At 46.3% G+C, this 14268-nt stretch overlaps 1 protein-coding gene across 16 annotated transcripts in view; it reads right to left on the reverse strand.

Moving 5' to 3' along the window:
• SPATA13 (spermatogenesis associated 13) overlaps window positions 1-14268 on the reverse strand; it is a 161031-nt gene that overhangs the window by 19837 nt on the left and 126926 nt on the right. For 15 of the 16 annotated variants that reach the window (XR_013392535.1, XM_077927083.1, XM_077927078.1 and 12 more), the window contains one exon: window positions 9020-9164. Coding sequence is in view for 15 of the 16 variants with exons in the window: in XM_077927083.1 (XP_077783209.1) it covers window positions 9020-9164 (145 nt within the window). In the remaining variant the exon portion in view is untranslated. Of the gene's footprint in view, window positions 1-2762; window positions 2833-9019; window positions 9165-14268 lie in introns of those variants that run through there. The other variant, XM_077927088.1, reaches the window with a different exon arrangement.

Here is a 14268-nt window from a genome sequence, read left to right on the forward strand (position 1 = left end):
GGCTTACTTAGTCCTCATTGTGCTGTTTCTGAAGCCCCCTTCCCCCTGACTTAGGGTCATGTTCCCCCCACCTAAATATTTTTGTACTTCTGCAAACCTTGGGAAGCCTGCTAATACCTCTCTCTTTGTGTGTGGACGGTGCTATTTTACCTATCTACACTTGGATAATGAGTTCTATGTTACTATGTAGGACAAGCTGGTGGAATTGCCCCTACCTAAAGTGTGGTACAGTCAAGAATTTTACCTGCTCTGTCTACCATGTCATTTTTCTACCACTCAGAAATGGCAACTGGGCATGAATTGTATCATGCAGACTGACAAATAAAAAAGCCCACCATTTTTTCCCTCCTAAACAGAAGTGGGTCTCTGTTTAATTTGTGTATTTAAAGCTTTTGTGGATGAGTTTTCTACCCTACACAGAATGGAACATTTAGAATGGGCGAAAACCATTACAGCCTATGTTTTATCAAATGCAATGTCTGACATCAAATGTAATTGACCTGTAGATAGGACTCTGAAAACAAAGTTGTTATATTTACCTTTGTTAGCCATGAAAACCATTCAAGAAAAATAATTAAATATATATGCATTCCACCTAAAAGCCAACTACAGCTAAAACAATCCATTATCAAAAGCAGCCATGGCATTATATGAAGAAGCCAACACTAATGAAACCTCAAAACTAACACCCTTCCAGGGTAATTACTGACAGACACCTGCCCATGCAGGAAGTCGGGAAGATAATATGCTTCGAACCAGACCATTGCCATAGTGCTGTGGTAAAGAAGGTAGAACTTGTTTATTTTCATTTATTATTATATTTATATCCCACTTCTCCTCCAAGGAACTTAAGGTGGTGATAACTTGCTTCTCCCCGTCCCTATTTTTTCCTCACAACAACATTGTGATGTAGGTTAGGCTGAGAGACTTATAACTGCCCAAGGTCAACCCTGAGCTCCATGGCTGAATGGGGAATTGAACCGTGTCCTCCCAGGTCCTAGTTTAACACTCTAACCACTACACGACACTTGCTTTTGCAGGACCAACAGAGCTGTAAGCACTGTAAAGGCTTCCAGCTGGGAAAGGGTGGTGGTTAACCCAACTGTAGAAATACATAGACGTACCAAGCAGAGATATGGATATGGGTGTATGCAAGTAGCTTAGAGAACTCTACTCTTTTCCTCAAGGGATGGAGGAATGTGACTTTTAAAATCACATTATCATACTACAGTGGAACCTCGGGTTGCAGATGTAATCCAAGACAGAGGCACGTCCGCAACCCGCAGTGCTGCGTCTGCGCACGCGCGTGACACGATTTGATGCTTCTGCGCATGCGCAAGCAGCAAAACCCAGAGGTAACCCTTTCCGGTACTTCCGGGTTTCCCGCGGTCTGCAACCTGAAAACATGCAACCCAAAGTGTTTGTAACCCGAGGTACCACTGTATATAGGATTTTGGTAATCCCAATAAGAAGAGTTCTTGCCTTCTACTAGCATGCAATTGTGCAAATCCTAACAGACAACTGTGTAATGACTGAGTACAATCTGACTTGCTAGATCATGGATGGATACAACCTGTAGCACAGGTACCACAAGAAGCACAGGTAGCTGACTTCAAGGAAAGCTAAGGCCAGGAGCAGAGGGCCTGAGAGCCAGGCCTGTATTACCTGCTGTGCTATAACTATACGGTTGCTGGCTCTCAGACTCAATAGTCTAAGAACAGCCTTTACCAAGCAGTGTCCTCCATATGCTTGGACTACAACTTCCACTGTCCCTGACCACTGGCTGTTCTGGGGCTAATGGGAGTTGTAGTCCACAACATCTGGAGGCTGGCAAAGGCTGGTGTAGAGGCAAAACCACACCAAACCAAAGAAGAGCTTAGTACTGACTATGTTAGAGTGGCAGTTATATGGGTATGCCAAAAAGTTGGCCACTAGGTTCTCATGATGACACAGCATTAGAAAAAAGGGTGTTCTATGCACCCATATTATCCACGTCCTGGTTTTAGAACTTGAAAAATGCCTTTTCTTTTCTTTTTCTTTTTTAAGGGAGATCAGCTGATTTACCTTCTAGACCTCATTGCTTATGAAGGCAAGTCTGCTATTATGATCAACACTATTTCTTAATTTCAAACTTTATTTAAAATGCACTATCTAAATCTCCAACTATACCATAACAGCATTGCTAAATTTCCCTTTTAGGAAATATTCCCAAAATACAGTATTGCAAACATAAACGAAAGTTGAACAACTTATACAAGAATGCACATTTTTACAATGCAGGCACACTGGAAAACCACTCTCATAAATATCTGTAAAGAACACACAGCCTAAGGCTGCATTTGGAAAGCTTCATCCCCCCACCCTCTTTCTTTTTTAAAGCCACGGTAAACTGTGAATACTTATATGCAGATATTTTAAGAGGAAGCACCTATTAAAAACAACCAAGTCTTCCTTTGCAATATGTAAGCTTGGATTCTGTATAGCTAGTTTTTCATCTCTTGTTCTTTGTAGCCATTTCTCTATTGTTTACTGCCTGGAGTAAGCAATGCAGACATGAATGAGCAATTCTTATCTCTCTAATGGAATGTCAGAAATCCAAAAGTCGATGTAGTACTTAATCTTATTCTTCCTGTGCTGGTCCAACTGCTAGTCTTGCTAGTATAAGCATTATTTTAAAACCAAGTCAAGCCCCATGATTATAACAGTTTAAAACATAAAATGCCATAGGAAATAAATGGAGCTTATCTCCTACTCAAACATACCTATCTGAAGGCTTTCCAGGCTCCAAAACCGGGCCATTTCCCCTCTGGCTACCATCCTGCCATCCAAAAAAAAAAGACCATACACAATGCACAGCTTCGTTTTTAATATGTAGGGCTTAGTCCTTTAAAAAAAAATCACGGAGGACCAGGGAGAGGCTGCCATCGACTGGAAATGCAGAAACAGCTTATTCATCGCTTTGAGCTTCTGTTTCTGCAGTTCAGGACAGAGAGCTACTTGGAAACTGACAGCTCACTCCCTGCTCAGTGTAGCTGTGAGTTTGTTGGCATCATGGGGTACCCGTAGGGAGGAAGTTATAAAAAAGAAACACCTGCCCCAGCGGACACGCAGCTCTCATGCACATACTGCAGGCACAGCCAGCTCAGGACTTAAGTGCCTAGAGTGCAGGTTTATTCTTGTTATTCTCAATTAGGCTTCTGCTGTGCATTCAAATATATCCCTCCTGCTGTTTCGTTTGTTTTTTAAACTCCAAGCTTCCTTTGCAAATTGCTGGAGTCTTCTCCCCCCCCCCCAAACATGTAAAAATAAATAAAATAAAATGCATCGCTTGGTGCAAATCGTGCAGCCAGAACATTATGGCAGAATGTAAATGGCAAATGCTAAATTCGCAGGTATTCCCTGTAGATGGTTATATGGCACTGTGCTTGCTCTGTGTGCATGCTCTCTCTCAAGGCTGGCCATCAAGAACCAGGCTCCCTTTCCTCTTGCTTTCTTGGGATGCCTGACAAGTGCTGTGGGTCAAGGGTGTCATCAAATCTGCAGTGCCAGCCGGCCTAAATACTATCAGCTGACCCCACAGGCCAAACCCTCTCCAGCTTTGTTCTCAACCATTTTCTGCTTACTCTCCTGCTCCCTTTTCTGATCCACTGTTTCAATATTCAAGGTTGCTTCCTTATACTGCGGCCTAAGTACAGCAGCTAGAAATGTACCAGGGAGAAAGCACCTCCCGAGTAGGTCTCCTGGTTAGTCTCCAGGTAGGTCTAGTCAGAGCCAGGCCCAGGAGCTAGAGCTATAATCCAACATGAGCTAAGACCGGATGCTGCAAGCATAGCTACCCCACAATAGAGAGAGACACCAATTGGGAGGCAGCTTTCACCCACCCAGATTATAGACAGATTCTCTGATAATAGTGTAGTCAGGACATTTTATTTTTCTTTATTTAACAAGATTTATATACCACTTTTTTTAAAAAAAAACCTATGCTGTTTAGATAAAATAGTATAAAATATTCATTAAAGATAGTGATAAAAACATATATTTAAAAGAGCAGTCATTCTCTCTCTCTCTCTCTCACACACACACAAATCAACAGTTAAATATACTTAATGACATGTCTGAATAGGCTTGCTTAAACTTTTAGTAGTTGTCCAAAGCAGTACAATGAAGGTGCCTAATAAGCCACACTAAAATAGACAGCTCGATGGAAATGTCAGAAAAAGAATAATTAAACAGAACAAAATGGAAGCATATAAAGTAGCAGCTAACACAGCAGCATATGATATAGTTGGAGCTAAGAAAAATTCAGGAGCTAAATGACAGCATCACGGGAGTTTAAAATGTTGGGTGGAAAGTGTTTGCACCAAAATCATGTAAGTAAGCACCAGGCAAGCACCCTTAGGGAGTAAGAAGTAGGTCTCTTTCCACCTTGGCTTACTTCAGATAACGTTCATCATTCATCTTATTAAATAACTTTCCCCTTAAATCAGTTACATAACTGCTCTTGGGAGAGGGGTGGGGTAAAGAGAGTTGTATGGCTCCAAGAAGCAACCACAAGAACTGAACTGCTAAATGAGCCTTGCTGGTTCTTCTGAAAGGAGGAGCTGAGGTTTTCTCAATTCCAGCTTGAGGGGTGCCAAAAGCCTACGAAACCAATTTAAGCACAGACTACAGGAGGGCAGGTGGGAAACGTGCATATGCTGTGGACAAGTAGGGCTGTAACAAAACCACCGCAACCACTTTGAAAATGTTACATCTGCATACACCAGCAAGCACAGGAACTATTTCTGCATCCTGTTGACTTACATCTTAGCTACAGCGTAGCTGTTCTGTGGCATACGAGACATGGGGTGGCGGGGAGAGAGATAGGACTCTATACCACCCCCAGAGCTGAAATGTCAGCTTTCACACAGCTGAGTCAATCAGACCTCAACGCATCAGAACGTGGCACATTTCTGTAAAGAGCTGTTCCTCAGCATGGGGAATAGCAACACCAGTGCAACATGCAGGGTCTGGACTTGTATCTTTCCAGTGCTTGTACTGTGCCCATCTGGCATAAAAACCTCAGAATGAAGAAGAGCCATCGTTCGTCCTGTTTTCCAAGAAATCAATGCAATTACAGGCAACTATGATGTACCCTCCCCCCAACTTGCCCTTCTGAACATGTTTGAGGATGCAGACATGAACTTTCATAATAAAGAACTGCTAGTTCATATATGTATGGCAGCTACGGCTGCTATAGTAGAGGGCCTTCTTGGTAGTGGCACCCTCCCTGTGGAATGCCCTCCCATCAGATGTCAAGAAAATAAACAACTATCTGACTTTTAGAAGATATCTGAAGGCAGCCCTGTTTAGGGAAGTTTTTAATGTTTGATCTTTTATTGCTTTTATTATTAATAATAATATTCTGTTGGGAGCCGCCCAGAGTGGCTTCTTCTTCTTCTTCTTCTTCTTCTTCTTCTTCTTCTTCTTCTTCTTTATTATGATTATGATTATGATTACCTGTTTCTGGAGGGACCTTGCTGGTGCAGATATCATATATTGGTACAATAAGATTATAAGAAACAGGCTTTTTAGAGAAATTAATGTATATATTATGGGTTTCTTGAGGTCAGAGTAAAAAGAACAAGTTCATCTCAGTGTGGCTTAACTTTATTATGCATGTAAACAAGACAGAACATGGTCAAACCCCACCTCCTGCATATAAATGGATTTCGTTAATACAATAAGACTTGTATATAGTCTTGCTGATCCCTTCCCTAACGCAATAAGGGAACTTAGTTAAAGCTGACGGTTTTATAATAGTGCACTGGTACACATATAAATTCTCTGTTTATGTAATGGTCAATTGTATGATTTATAGATGATGGTGCATTTGTTGCTACTTTCTCCAACTATTGATGTTTGCGAGTATATATTAAAATCCAATAAAAAGCATTTAAAAAGAAGATGAGTCCTAGATCAGTAGAAGAGCATCTGCTTTGCATGCAGAAGGTCCCAGGTCCAATCTCCAGGGGGTTGGGAGAAACTCCTGTTTGAAATTCTGGAGTGCTGCTACCAGTCAGTGCAGACAATACTGAACTAGATGGACCAATGGGCTGACTCAGTCAGCTTCCTATATTCCTAATAAGTGTGGCTTGCCCTTTTTATCTTTCTGCATTTGGGATTGCCTATTAAAAAATAAATACCGTATATACTCGAGTATAAACCAACCCAAATATAAGTCAAGGCACCTAATTTTAGGACAAAAAATTGGGAAAACTTATTGACTCGAGTATAAGCCGGTTCACCACACCACAAACCTGGGGGTGGCAGCAGTGGAGGGGAAAGAACAAGCAGCCCCAAAGGGCTGCTTTCGGGCTGCTCGCTCCTCCTCCGCCGCCGACAGGGACAAAGGCGGAGGAAGGAGCAGCCTGAAAGGGCTCCTTTTGGGTTGCTCGTTCCTCCTCCGCTGCCACTGACAGTGGCAAAGGCGGTGGAGGAGGAAGGAGCAGCCACTCGTCCCTCCGCCACCGCCGCCTCTGCCGCTCGCAAGAGCAGGCATAGGAGCCCGGCTGAGAGAGGCACAGTGCAGAGCAGCGCCTCTCCCAGCTGCGGCTCCTGTGCCTGCCCTTGGGAGATGCGGGTAGCGGCAGAGGGCTCCTTTCTTGCCACTCGTCCCTCTGCAGCCGCCCGCCTCACTCGAGTATAAGCCGAGGCAGGCTTTTTCAGCATAAAAAATATGCTGAAAAAGTCGGCTTATATCCGAGTATATACGGTAATATCTGGTACTGAAAGAGCGTTCCACTCATCCATAAAGCGCATTCAACACCAGCCTGACGCATTTCTATGACTGGCAAAACTCTGGTCTTGTTTCTTTTTCAGAGACAATGCAGCTCAGTTATGTCGGTCTTTTAGCTGAGACATTTCCAGCCCCCACATCCTTACACTATGACCAGCTCAAAAGACCCAGACCCTGGAGGCCCCTGCTGCACACAAACAGCACCAAACAGCCACAGAAGTCACGTGGCTTCCTGAAAGCCGCTGGCTGTAATGGAAAACAAGAACCCAGGCATTAAATGAAAGTCTCTACCCTTCTTGCTGATAAGAATCTGCATTTCTCTGTCATTCGAAAGTGGCTGCCCAGTCATGAAGATATCGTCATCTGTCCTTCTGTATCAGCAGACATAGAAAGAGCCCTGCTGGACCAGACTGAGAATTCACCCAGTATCCTGATCCCAACAGTGGCCAGTCAAATGCCTCTAGGAAGCAGGGAACAGAGGAAACAGCCCTCTTCAAGCTGCTTGCGTCCCAAGAATCTGGTATTCAGAGGGATACTGCTACTGAAATATGTTTCACTTAACTATCATGGCTGTTGAGAAGCTTCTCCTCCATGAGTTTGTCTAAATGCCCTCTAAAGCAGCCATCCGCAACCCTGTGCCCTCCTGATACTATCAGACTCTGAATATTCATTGGTCCCAACCAGGCAAGGATGATGGGTAATGTGGTCCAAAAGCAAGTGGAATACAATACAGTGGTACCTCGGTTTCTGAGCATCTCGGAAGCTGAACATTCCGGTTTTCGAATGCCAAAAACCCAGAAGTAAATGCTTCTGTTTTTTGAACACGCCTCAGAAGTTGAACAGTTTCCGCTGTGGGCCCCCCCCCCAATTTTCTCCATTGACTTTGCAGGCCTCCCTTTGCGCCTCAGTTGTTGAATGTTTCGGAAGTCAAACAGTCTTCCAGAACAGATTACATTTGACAACCGAGGTACCACTGTACTAGGTTAGGAAAGCCATCCTTATCCAAAAAGCATATGCCTGCTTCATTCACAGACTGATACATTAAGGGACCATCCCATTCAAACATCTGAAAACCAAGACGTAATTCTGCACAAAGCTGGGCCTCTTAAATCTCATTGCATTGGTGGGATTTAAGCCATGCACAAGACTCCAGATCAATTTGCCAAACAAAAGCATGACTTTATTCAAGTCCTTAAGGAACAAGACCTGACATCCAAGACATTACACACCTCATCCTCACTGTTGGGCAATGGTGGGTTTTAAATCTGTGTGTGAAAACAACAATGGTCTTTTTCTGTGGGAAGTGGCAAACCCCATTATAAGCCTCACAGTGATGATATTAGGGTTTTGCATGGGGGGAAATGATGAATTTCAGTGTAACAACTGCTGTAATGGTTTTCTCATTTTTAACCTTCACAACAACCCTGTGGGATAAGTTAAACTTGCTTTATTGAGATATTGGCTTTACTGCGGTGGTCTGGAACTGAACCTGAAGTATCTCTGAGGTATGCCTGTATTATTTTAACCAAAATACACCGAAACCAACACCATAAACCAGGGATCAGCAAACTTTTTCAGCAGGGGGCCGGTCCACTGTCCCTCAGACCTTTGGGGAGGGGGCAGACTATATTTTGAAGCGGAAAAATGAACAAATTCCTATGCCCCACAAATAACCCAGAGATGCATTTTAAATAAAAGCACACATTCTACTCATGTAAAAACACCAGGCAGGCCCCACAAATAACCCAGAGACGCAAGCCAGCTCAGCCCAGCGGTTCCATCAACCAAAGCATTGCTTAGATCCCCTAATTGCTTCCAGTGGTTTGAGACCCACGGACGCTGCCTGGCTTTTTTTTTAAACAAAATAAATAAATAACCCAGAGATGCATTTTAAATAAAAGGACTCATTCTACTCATGTAAAAACACACTGATTCCTGGACCGTCCGCAGGCCGGATTTAGAAGGCGATTGGGCCCAATCCAGCCCTTAGTTTGCCTACCCATGCCATAAACCATGAAAAAGTATAACCGTACAGGATACAAATGACCCAAATTTTAAGAACCATAAATCAGGTAATATAAAGCAAACATAAATCCAAATGAAAGGCTAATCTGCCAGAGTAGATGGGGCTGGGCAGGCCTTCTTTGGGAGAGAGTTCAGCAATCTGGGTGCCACCACTGATTAGAGCAACAATTGAATAACTTGTAAGTTTGTTTTCCATTGGCCTCCTGTGAAACTCACCATTGGATGCTCTCATTTGCCGCTTACATCCAACTCTATCCAGACCGATGGGTGTACTTTGAGAAAAGGTAAAGGGGCGGAATCGGGCTGAGACAGCTTTATAAGGAGGAACCTGATGCGCTGGTACCGGAGGGCGTGCAACTGGCTAAAAAAAAAAGGAAAACAAAGAAAGCTTGTTACCAAAGAAATCTACCTGGAAGTCCAACCAAGCTGTGCAGAAAACACTGTTTAGAAATGAAGTAGTTTACACAGGCAAAAGAAAAGTGTTCTCAGCACTATACTGCAGTAAATCAACATTAGGGTTCCATGTAAATGTAAACGTCCATCATTCCTTCTATTTCTGATGTTTGGAGGTGAGTGTTGTTGCTTATGCAAAGCAGTGGCTGGGGCAGTCAGATGGGTGGGGTAAAAATAAGATTAATATCATCATCATAATCTGTCTCAGCAGGCTTTGGGGAAACCACGAGGTTTACAGAAGCAATGCCTTCTCTCCCCCCCAGCAAAAAACGACAACCCATTTTAGGGGAAATAAACCCTAAGGGGTTTACAGCCCAATGTGTGCTGAGCATGCTCAGGAGGCATAGAATACTAACTAGTTGTTGGGAAGAACAAAAAACCAGGGGTGTGTGTGAATGGGATGAAATTGCATATTACAGAGGACAGAATGGCTGGCTGACTCAGTTAACTACGGTAGCTCTCAGAGCTAAGGCTGAAAAAGCTCTTTCCCCACCTGCAGGTGATGGTGAAACTTGAACAAGCTGCCTATAGAGGTTTAGCGAAGTTGAAAGGAAAAAGGTCTCTGAGTTTTTATTATTGGCCCTTCTATCTTTCTCCCTATATTAAAAAGTACTGATTAGGTTTATAAATGCACTTTTAAGTAACACATTCCATGCAACTGATTCTCTAAGTGTTTAATGTAAGCACTTTGATTATTTTCTTATATTATATAATATGATATAATAAAACAAATACTGTTCTTTGCCTTTCCCCCTTACTTGATTGCACTTTCTAAAGTGTTTGTTCCCAGTCACACTTTGCATTAAAAACCTTCACACTAAACTCGATTTGCTACTCTCTTCTTCACATTTTCACAGCCTTTCAAGCACATATTCCTTCTCAGAAGGCTATACTAGTTATCAAAACTTAAATGCTGCCTCTCTGGAAACCTTAATTGACCCTCTAGTGCGAAACAAGGATTCTTATAGAACAGAGCTTTCCCTGCATCAAATTCCCAAGCAAATAAAATAAAGGTCAACAAGGGCTTTGCTTTGGGTTTTCTGACACTCTGCTGGAGCTTGTGTGTTGCCTCCTGATTTCTCTTAAATAAAAATATCATCTTAACAAAAATCTCCCTCAAGCAATTCTTTGATTGCTGTGTTTTATTATTGTTGTTTAAATGCATCGTATATAGTGATTCATAGAAATCTCTTTCAATTCCCTTATCTAACAGTTCAATTAAAAAAGCAAACTAATACCAGTTTTCAGCAGGTCTTACTTTCAAGAAAAAGCTAATTTATTGCTTGTTGTGAATTTGTTTATACTTAACGATATTACCAAGTGTTTCACTTCAACTCTTCTTTAAGTAATTAATACATTTGTGCTGAACAAAATCCAAGCCTTGAGAATTGATCCCTCTTCTTAGCATCAGTAATAATAAGACTATACCTACCTTTAAAGTGGTCCAGTACCTTTGAATTTGTCTCCAGAAATTCAGCAAAGTAGAATTTTACAAGACAATTAAGTTTTAAAAGTGCCAGTAAACTGGCAGACTTGCTGAATGCTATCCAATGAGAACAAAATATGGGTAAAACCTACATAAGAGGGCTTCTCCACACTTACCTTTTGCTCCAGTCTTTCCAGGCATGAGGGTCCATGCTTTAATGCTCTGATTTATTTTACCATGACCTGCAAAAACCTGCTCTTTAAAGCTGATTCGTAGCAAATGTCAATTCGGGTTTACCACAGATTGGTGTTTGCTCCTATTGAGCTTTAAAGAGTGGGCTTTTTTTGCAGGAAAAGCTCTGGGGAGGGGGGGGAGTGCTCAGATATAGAGCTTTAAATCACAGTCCATGCCTGGAAAGAGCAGAGAAAGTTAAGTGTGGATAAGCCCAGAGTCAGACTCAGAATAGACTATGCTGTCAGGAACAGTAACTCTGGATAGCATCCTATGTGGAGGAGAAATCGCAAGTGTGCAGAATTCCCCCCTTAAATACACTGCAGAAAATCTGGATTAGGGAGGAAAGCAAATATCTCGCCTTGCTGGAAAGCTTATTAAACAAAAAAACAAAAAACAGTAAAACAACATTCCCGGCACATCCATAGTAAGAAGGCTCCATTTCTGGTAATCTTTTCATGACAATCTGGTGATGAGTTATTGTAAAGTATGAAGCCAAAGACCCATCACAAGAGAATTAATAAATGCCAAAGTGAAAATTTCTGGATGCCATGCAAAGGCCCTTCCAAAGCAAAACTTTTTTTCATGAAGGAAGAACAAGACAATTTTTTTATTTTTAGAATATTTGAAGGCTAATGGCACATCTGAAGCTCTCCGCATATATAAGATGTCTGTTAGAAACCCATTCATTTTCACAAAAGAAACAATACAGCTCTCTAGCGTGGTTTAAATTAGTGAGAAGGCTGTATCTTTATGTGAATGTTTCATTTTCCCACTGCTAAAGAGCTTCCCAGCAGGTGTTCTAAAAGGAAATGGAAATGTCTGTACAGTGGTGCCTCGCAAGACGAAATTAATTCGTTCCGCAAGTCTCTTCGTCTTGCGGTTTTTTCGTCTTGCGATGCACGGTTTCCCATAGGAATGCATTGAAAATCAATTAATGCGTTCCTAGGGAAACCGCCTTCAGACCAGGTCCGGGGACAGTCTGTCCCCGGACCTCTTCTGAAGGCTGGGGGGGGGGGGGAACAAGGGCTTTTCTTCCCACCCCCAGCATTTTAAAAAACCCCGGGACAGCGGAGGACTTCTCCGCTGTCCGAGGCGATTTAAAAGCCCCTGGGAAGGCAGGCAGGGGGGACAAAGACTTTCGCCCCCCGCCCGCCTTCAGAAGGTGTTCCCGCCCCCGCCCCGCTTCGGAACAGCTTTCCAAAGTGGGGCGGCTGGGGCAGATGTCCCCGCCCCCCCTCCCCACTTCGGAACAGCTTTCCGAAGTGGGGCGGCTGGGGCAGATGTCCCCGCCCCCCCTCCCCACTTCGGAACAGCTTTCCAAAGTGGGGCGGCTGGGGCAGATGTCCCCGCCCCCCCTCCCCGCTTCGGAACAGCTTTCCGAAGTGGGGCGGCTGGGGCAGATGTCCCCGCCCCCCCTCCCCGCTTCGGAACAGCTTTCCGAAGTGGGGCGGCTGGGGCAGATGTCCCCGCCCCCCCTCCCCGCTTCGGAACAGCTTTCCGAAGTGGGGCGGCTGGGGCAGATGTCCCCGCCCCCCCTCCCCGCTTCGGAACAGCTTTCCGAAGTGGGGCGGCTGGGGCAGATGTCCCCGCCCCCCCTCCCCACTTCGGAACAGCTTTCCGAAGTGGGGCGGCTGGGGCAGATGTCCCCGCCCCCCCTCCCCACTTCGGAACAGCTTTCCGAAGTGGGGCGGCTGGGGCAGATGTCCCCGCCCCCCCTCCCCGCTTCGGAACAGCTTTCCGAAGTGGGGCGGCTGGGGCAGATGTCCCCGCCCCCCCTCCCCGCTTCGGAACAGCTTTCCGAAGTGGGGCGGCTGGGGCAGATGTCCCCGCCCCCCCTCCCCGCTTCGGAACAGCTTTCCGAAGTGGGGCGGCTGGGGCAGATGTCCCCGCCCCCCCTCCCCGCTTCGGAACAGCTTTCCGAAGTGGGGCGGCTGGGGCAGATGTCCCCGCCCCCCCTCCCCGCTTCGGAACAGCTTTCCGAAGTGGGGCGGCTGGGGCAGATGTCCCCGCCCCCCCTCCCCGCTTCGGAACAGCTTTCCGAAGTGGGGCGGCTGGGGCAGATGTCCCCGCCCCCCCTCCCCGCTTCGGAACAGCTTTCCGAAGTGGGGCGGCTGGAGCAGATGTCCCCGCCCCCCCTCCCCGCTTCGGAACAGCTTTCCGAAGTGGGGCGGCTGGGGCAGATGTCCCCGCCCCCCTCCCCGCTTCGGAACAGCTTTCCGAAGTGGGGCGGCTGGGGCAGATGTCCCCGCCCCCCCTCCCCGCTTCGGAACAGCTTTCCGAAGTGGGGCGGCTGGGGCAGATGTCCCCGCCCCCCCTCCCCGCTTCGGAACAGCTTTCCGAAGTGGGGCGGCTGGGGCAGATGTCCCCGCCCCCCCTCCCCGCTTCGGAACAGCTTTCCGAAGTGGGGCGGCTGGGGCAGATGTCCCCGCCCCCCCTCCCCACTTCGGAACAGCTTTCCGAAGTGGCGCGGCTGGGGCAGGTGTCCCCGCCCCCCCTCCCCACTTCGGAACAGCTTTCCGAAGTGGCGCGGCTGGGGCAGGTGTCCCCCCCCCCTTCGGAACAGCGTTTTAAAATGCTGGGGGTCGGGAGCGAAGCGCTGCCGACCCCCAGCATTTTAAAACCTTCCCGGGACACGGGGAGATTTTAAAATGCAGGGGGTCGGCAGCGCTTCGCTCCCGACCCCCAGCATTTTAAAACCTTCCCGGGACACGGGGGGATTTTAAAATGCAGGGGGTCGGCAGCGCTTCGCTCCCGACCCCCAGCATTTTAAAACCTCCCCGGGACACGGGGAGATTTTAAAATGCTGGGGGTCGGCAGCGCTTCGCTCCCGACCCCCAGCATTTTAAAACCTTCCCGGGACACGGGGAGATTTTAAAATGCTGGGGGTCGGCAGCGCTTCGCTCCCGACCCCCAGCATTTTAAAACCTTCCCGGGACACGGGGGGATTTTAAAATGCAGGGGGTCGGCAGCGCTTCGCTCCCGACCCCCAGCATTTTAAAACCTCCCCGGGACACGGGGAGATTTTAAAATGCTGGGGGTCGGCAGCGCTTCGCTCCCGACCCCCAGCATTTTAAAACCTTCCCGGGACACGGGGAGATTTTAAAATGCTGGGGGTCGGCAGCGCTTCACTCCCGACCCCCAGCATTTTAAAACCTCCCCGGGACAGGGGGAGATTTTAAAATGCTGGGGGTCGGCAGCTAACGCTTCGCTCCCGACCCCCAGCATTTTAAAATCTCCCCGGGACAGAGACTTCTCTGCTGTCCCTTGGAGATTTTAAAATGCTGGGGGTCGGCAGCGAACGCTTCGCTCCCGCCCGCCAGCATTTTAAGATCGCCCCCGGCAGGCGGGGGGA

This window comes from Podarcis muralis, chromosome 4, assembly GCF_964188315.1.
Source record: "Podarcis muralis chromosome 4, rPodMur119.hap1.1, whole genome shotgun sequence".
Lineage (NCBI taxonomy): Eukaryota > Metazoa > Chordata > Lepidosauria > Squamata > Lacertidae > Podarcis > Podarcis muralis.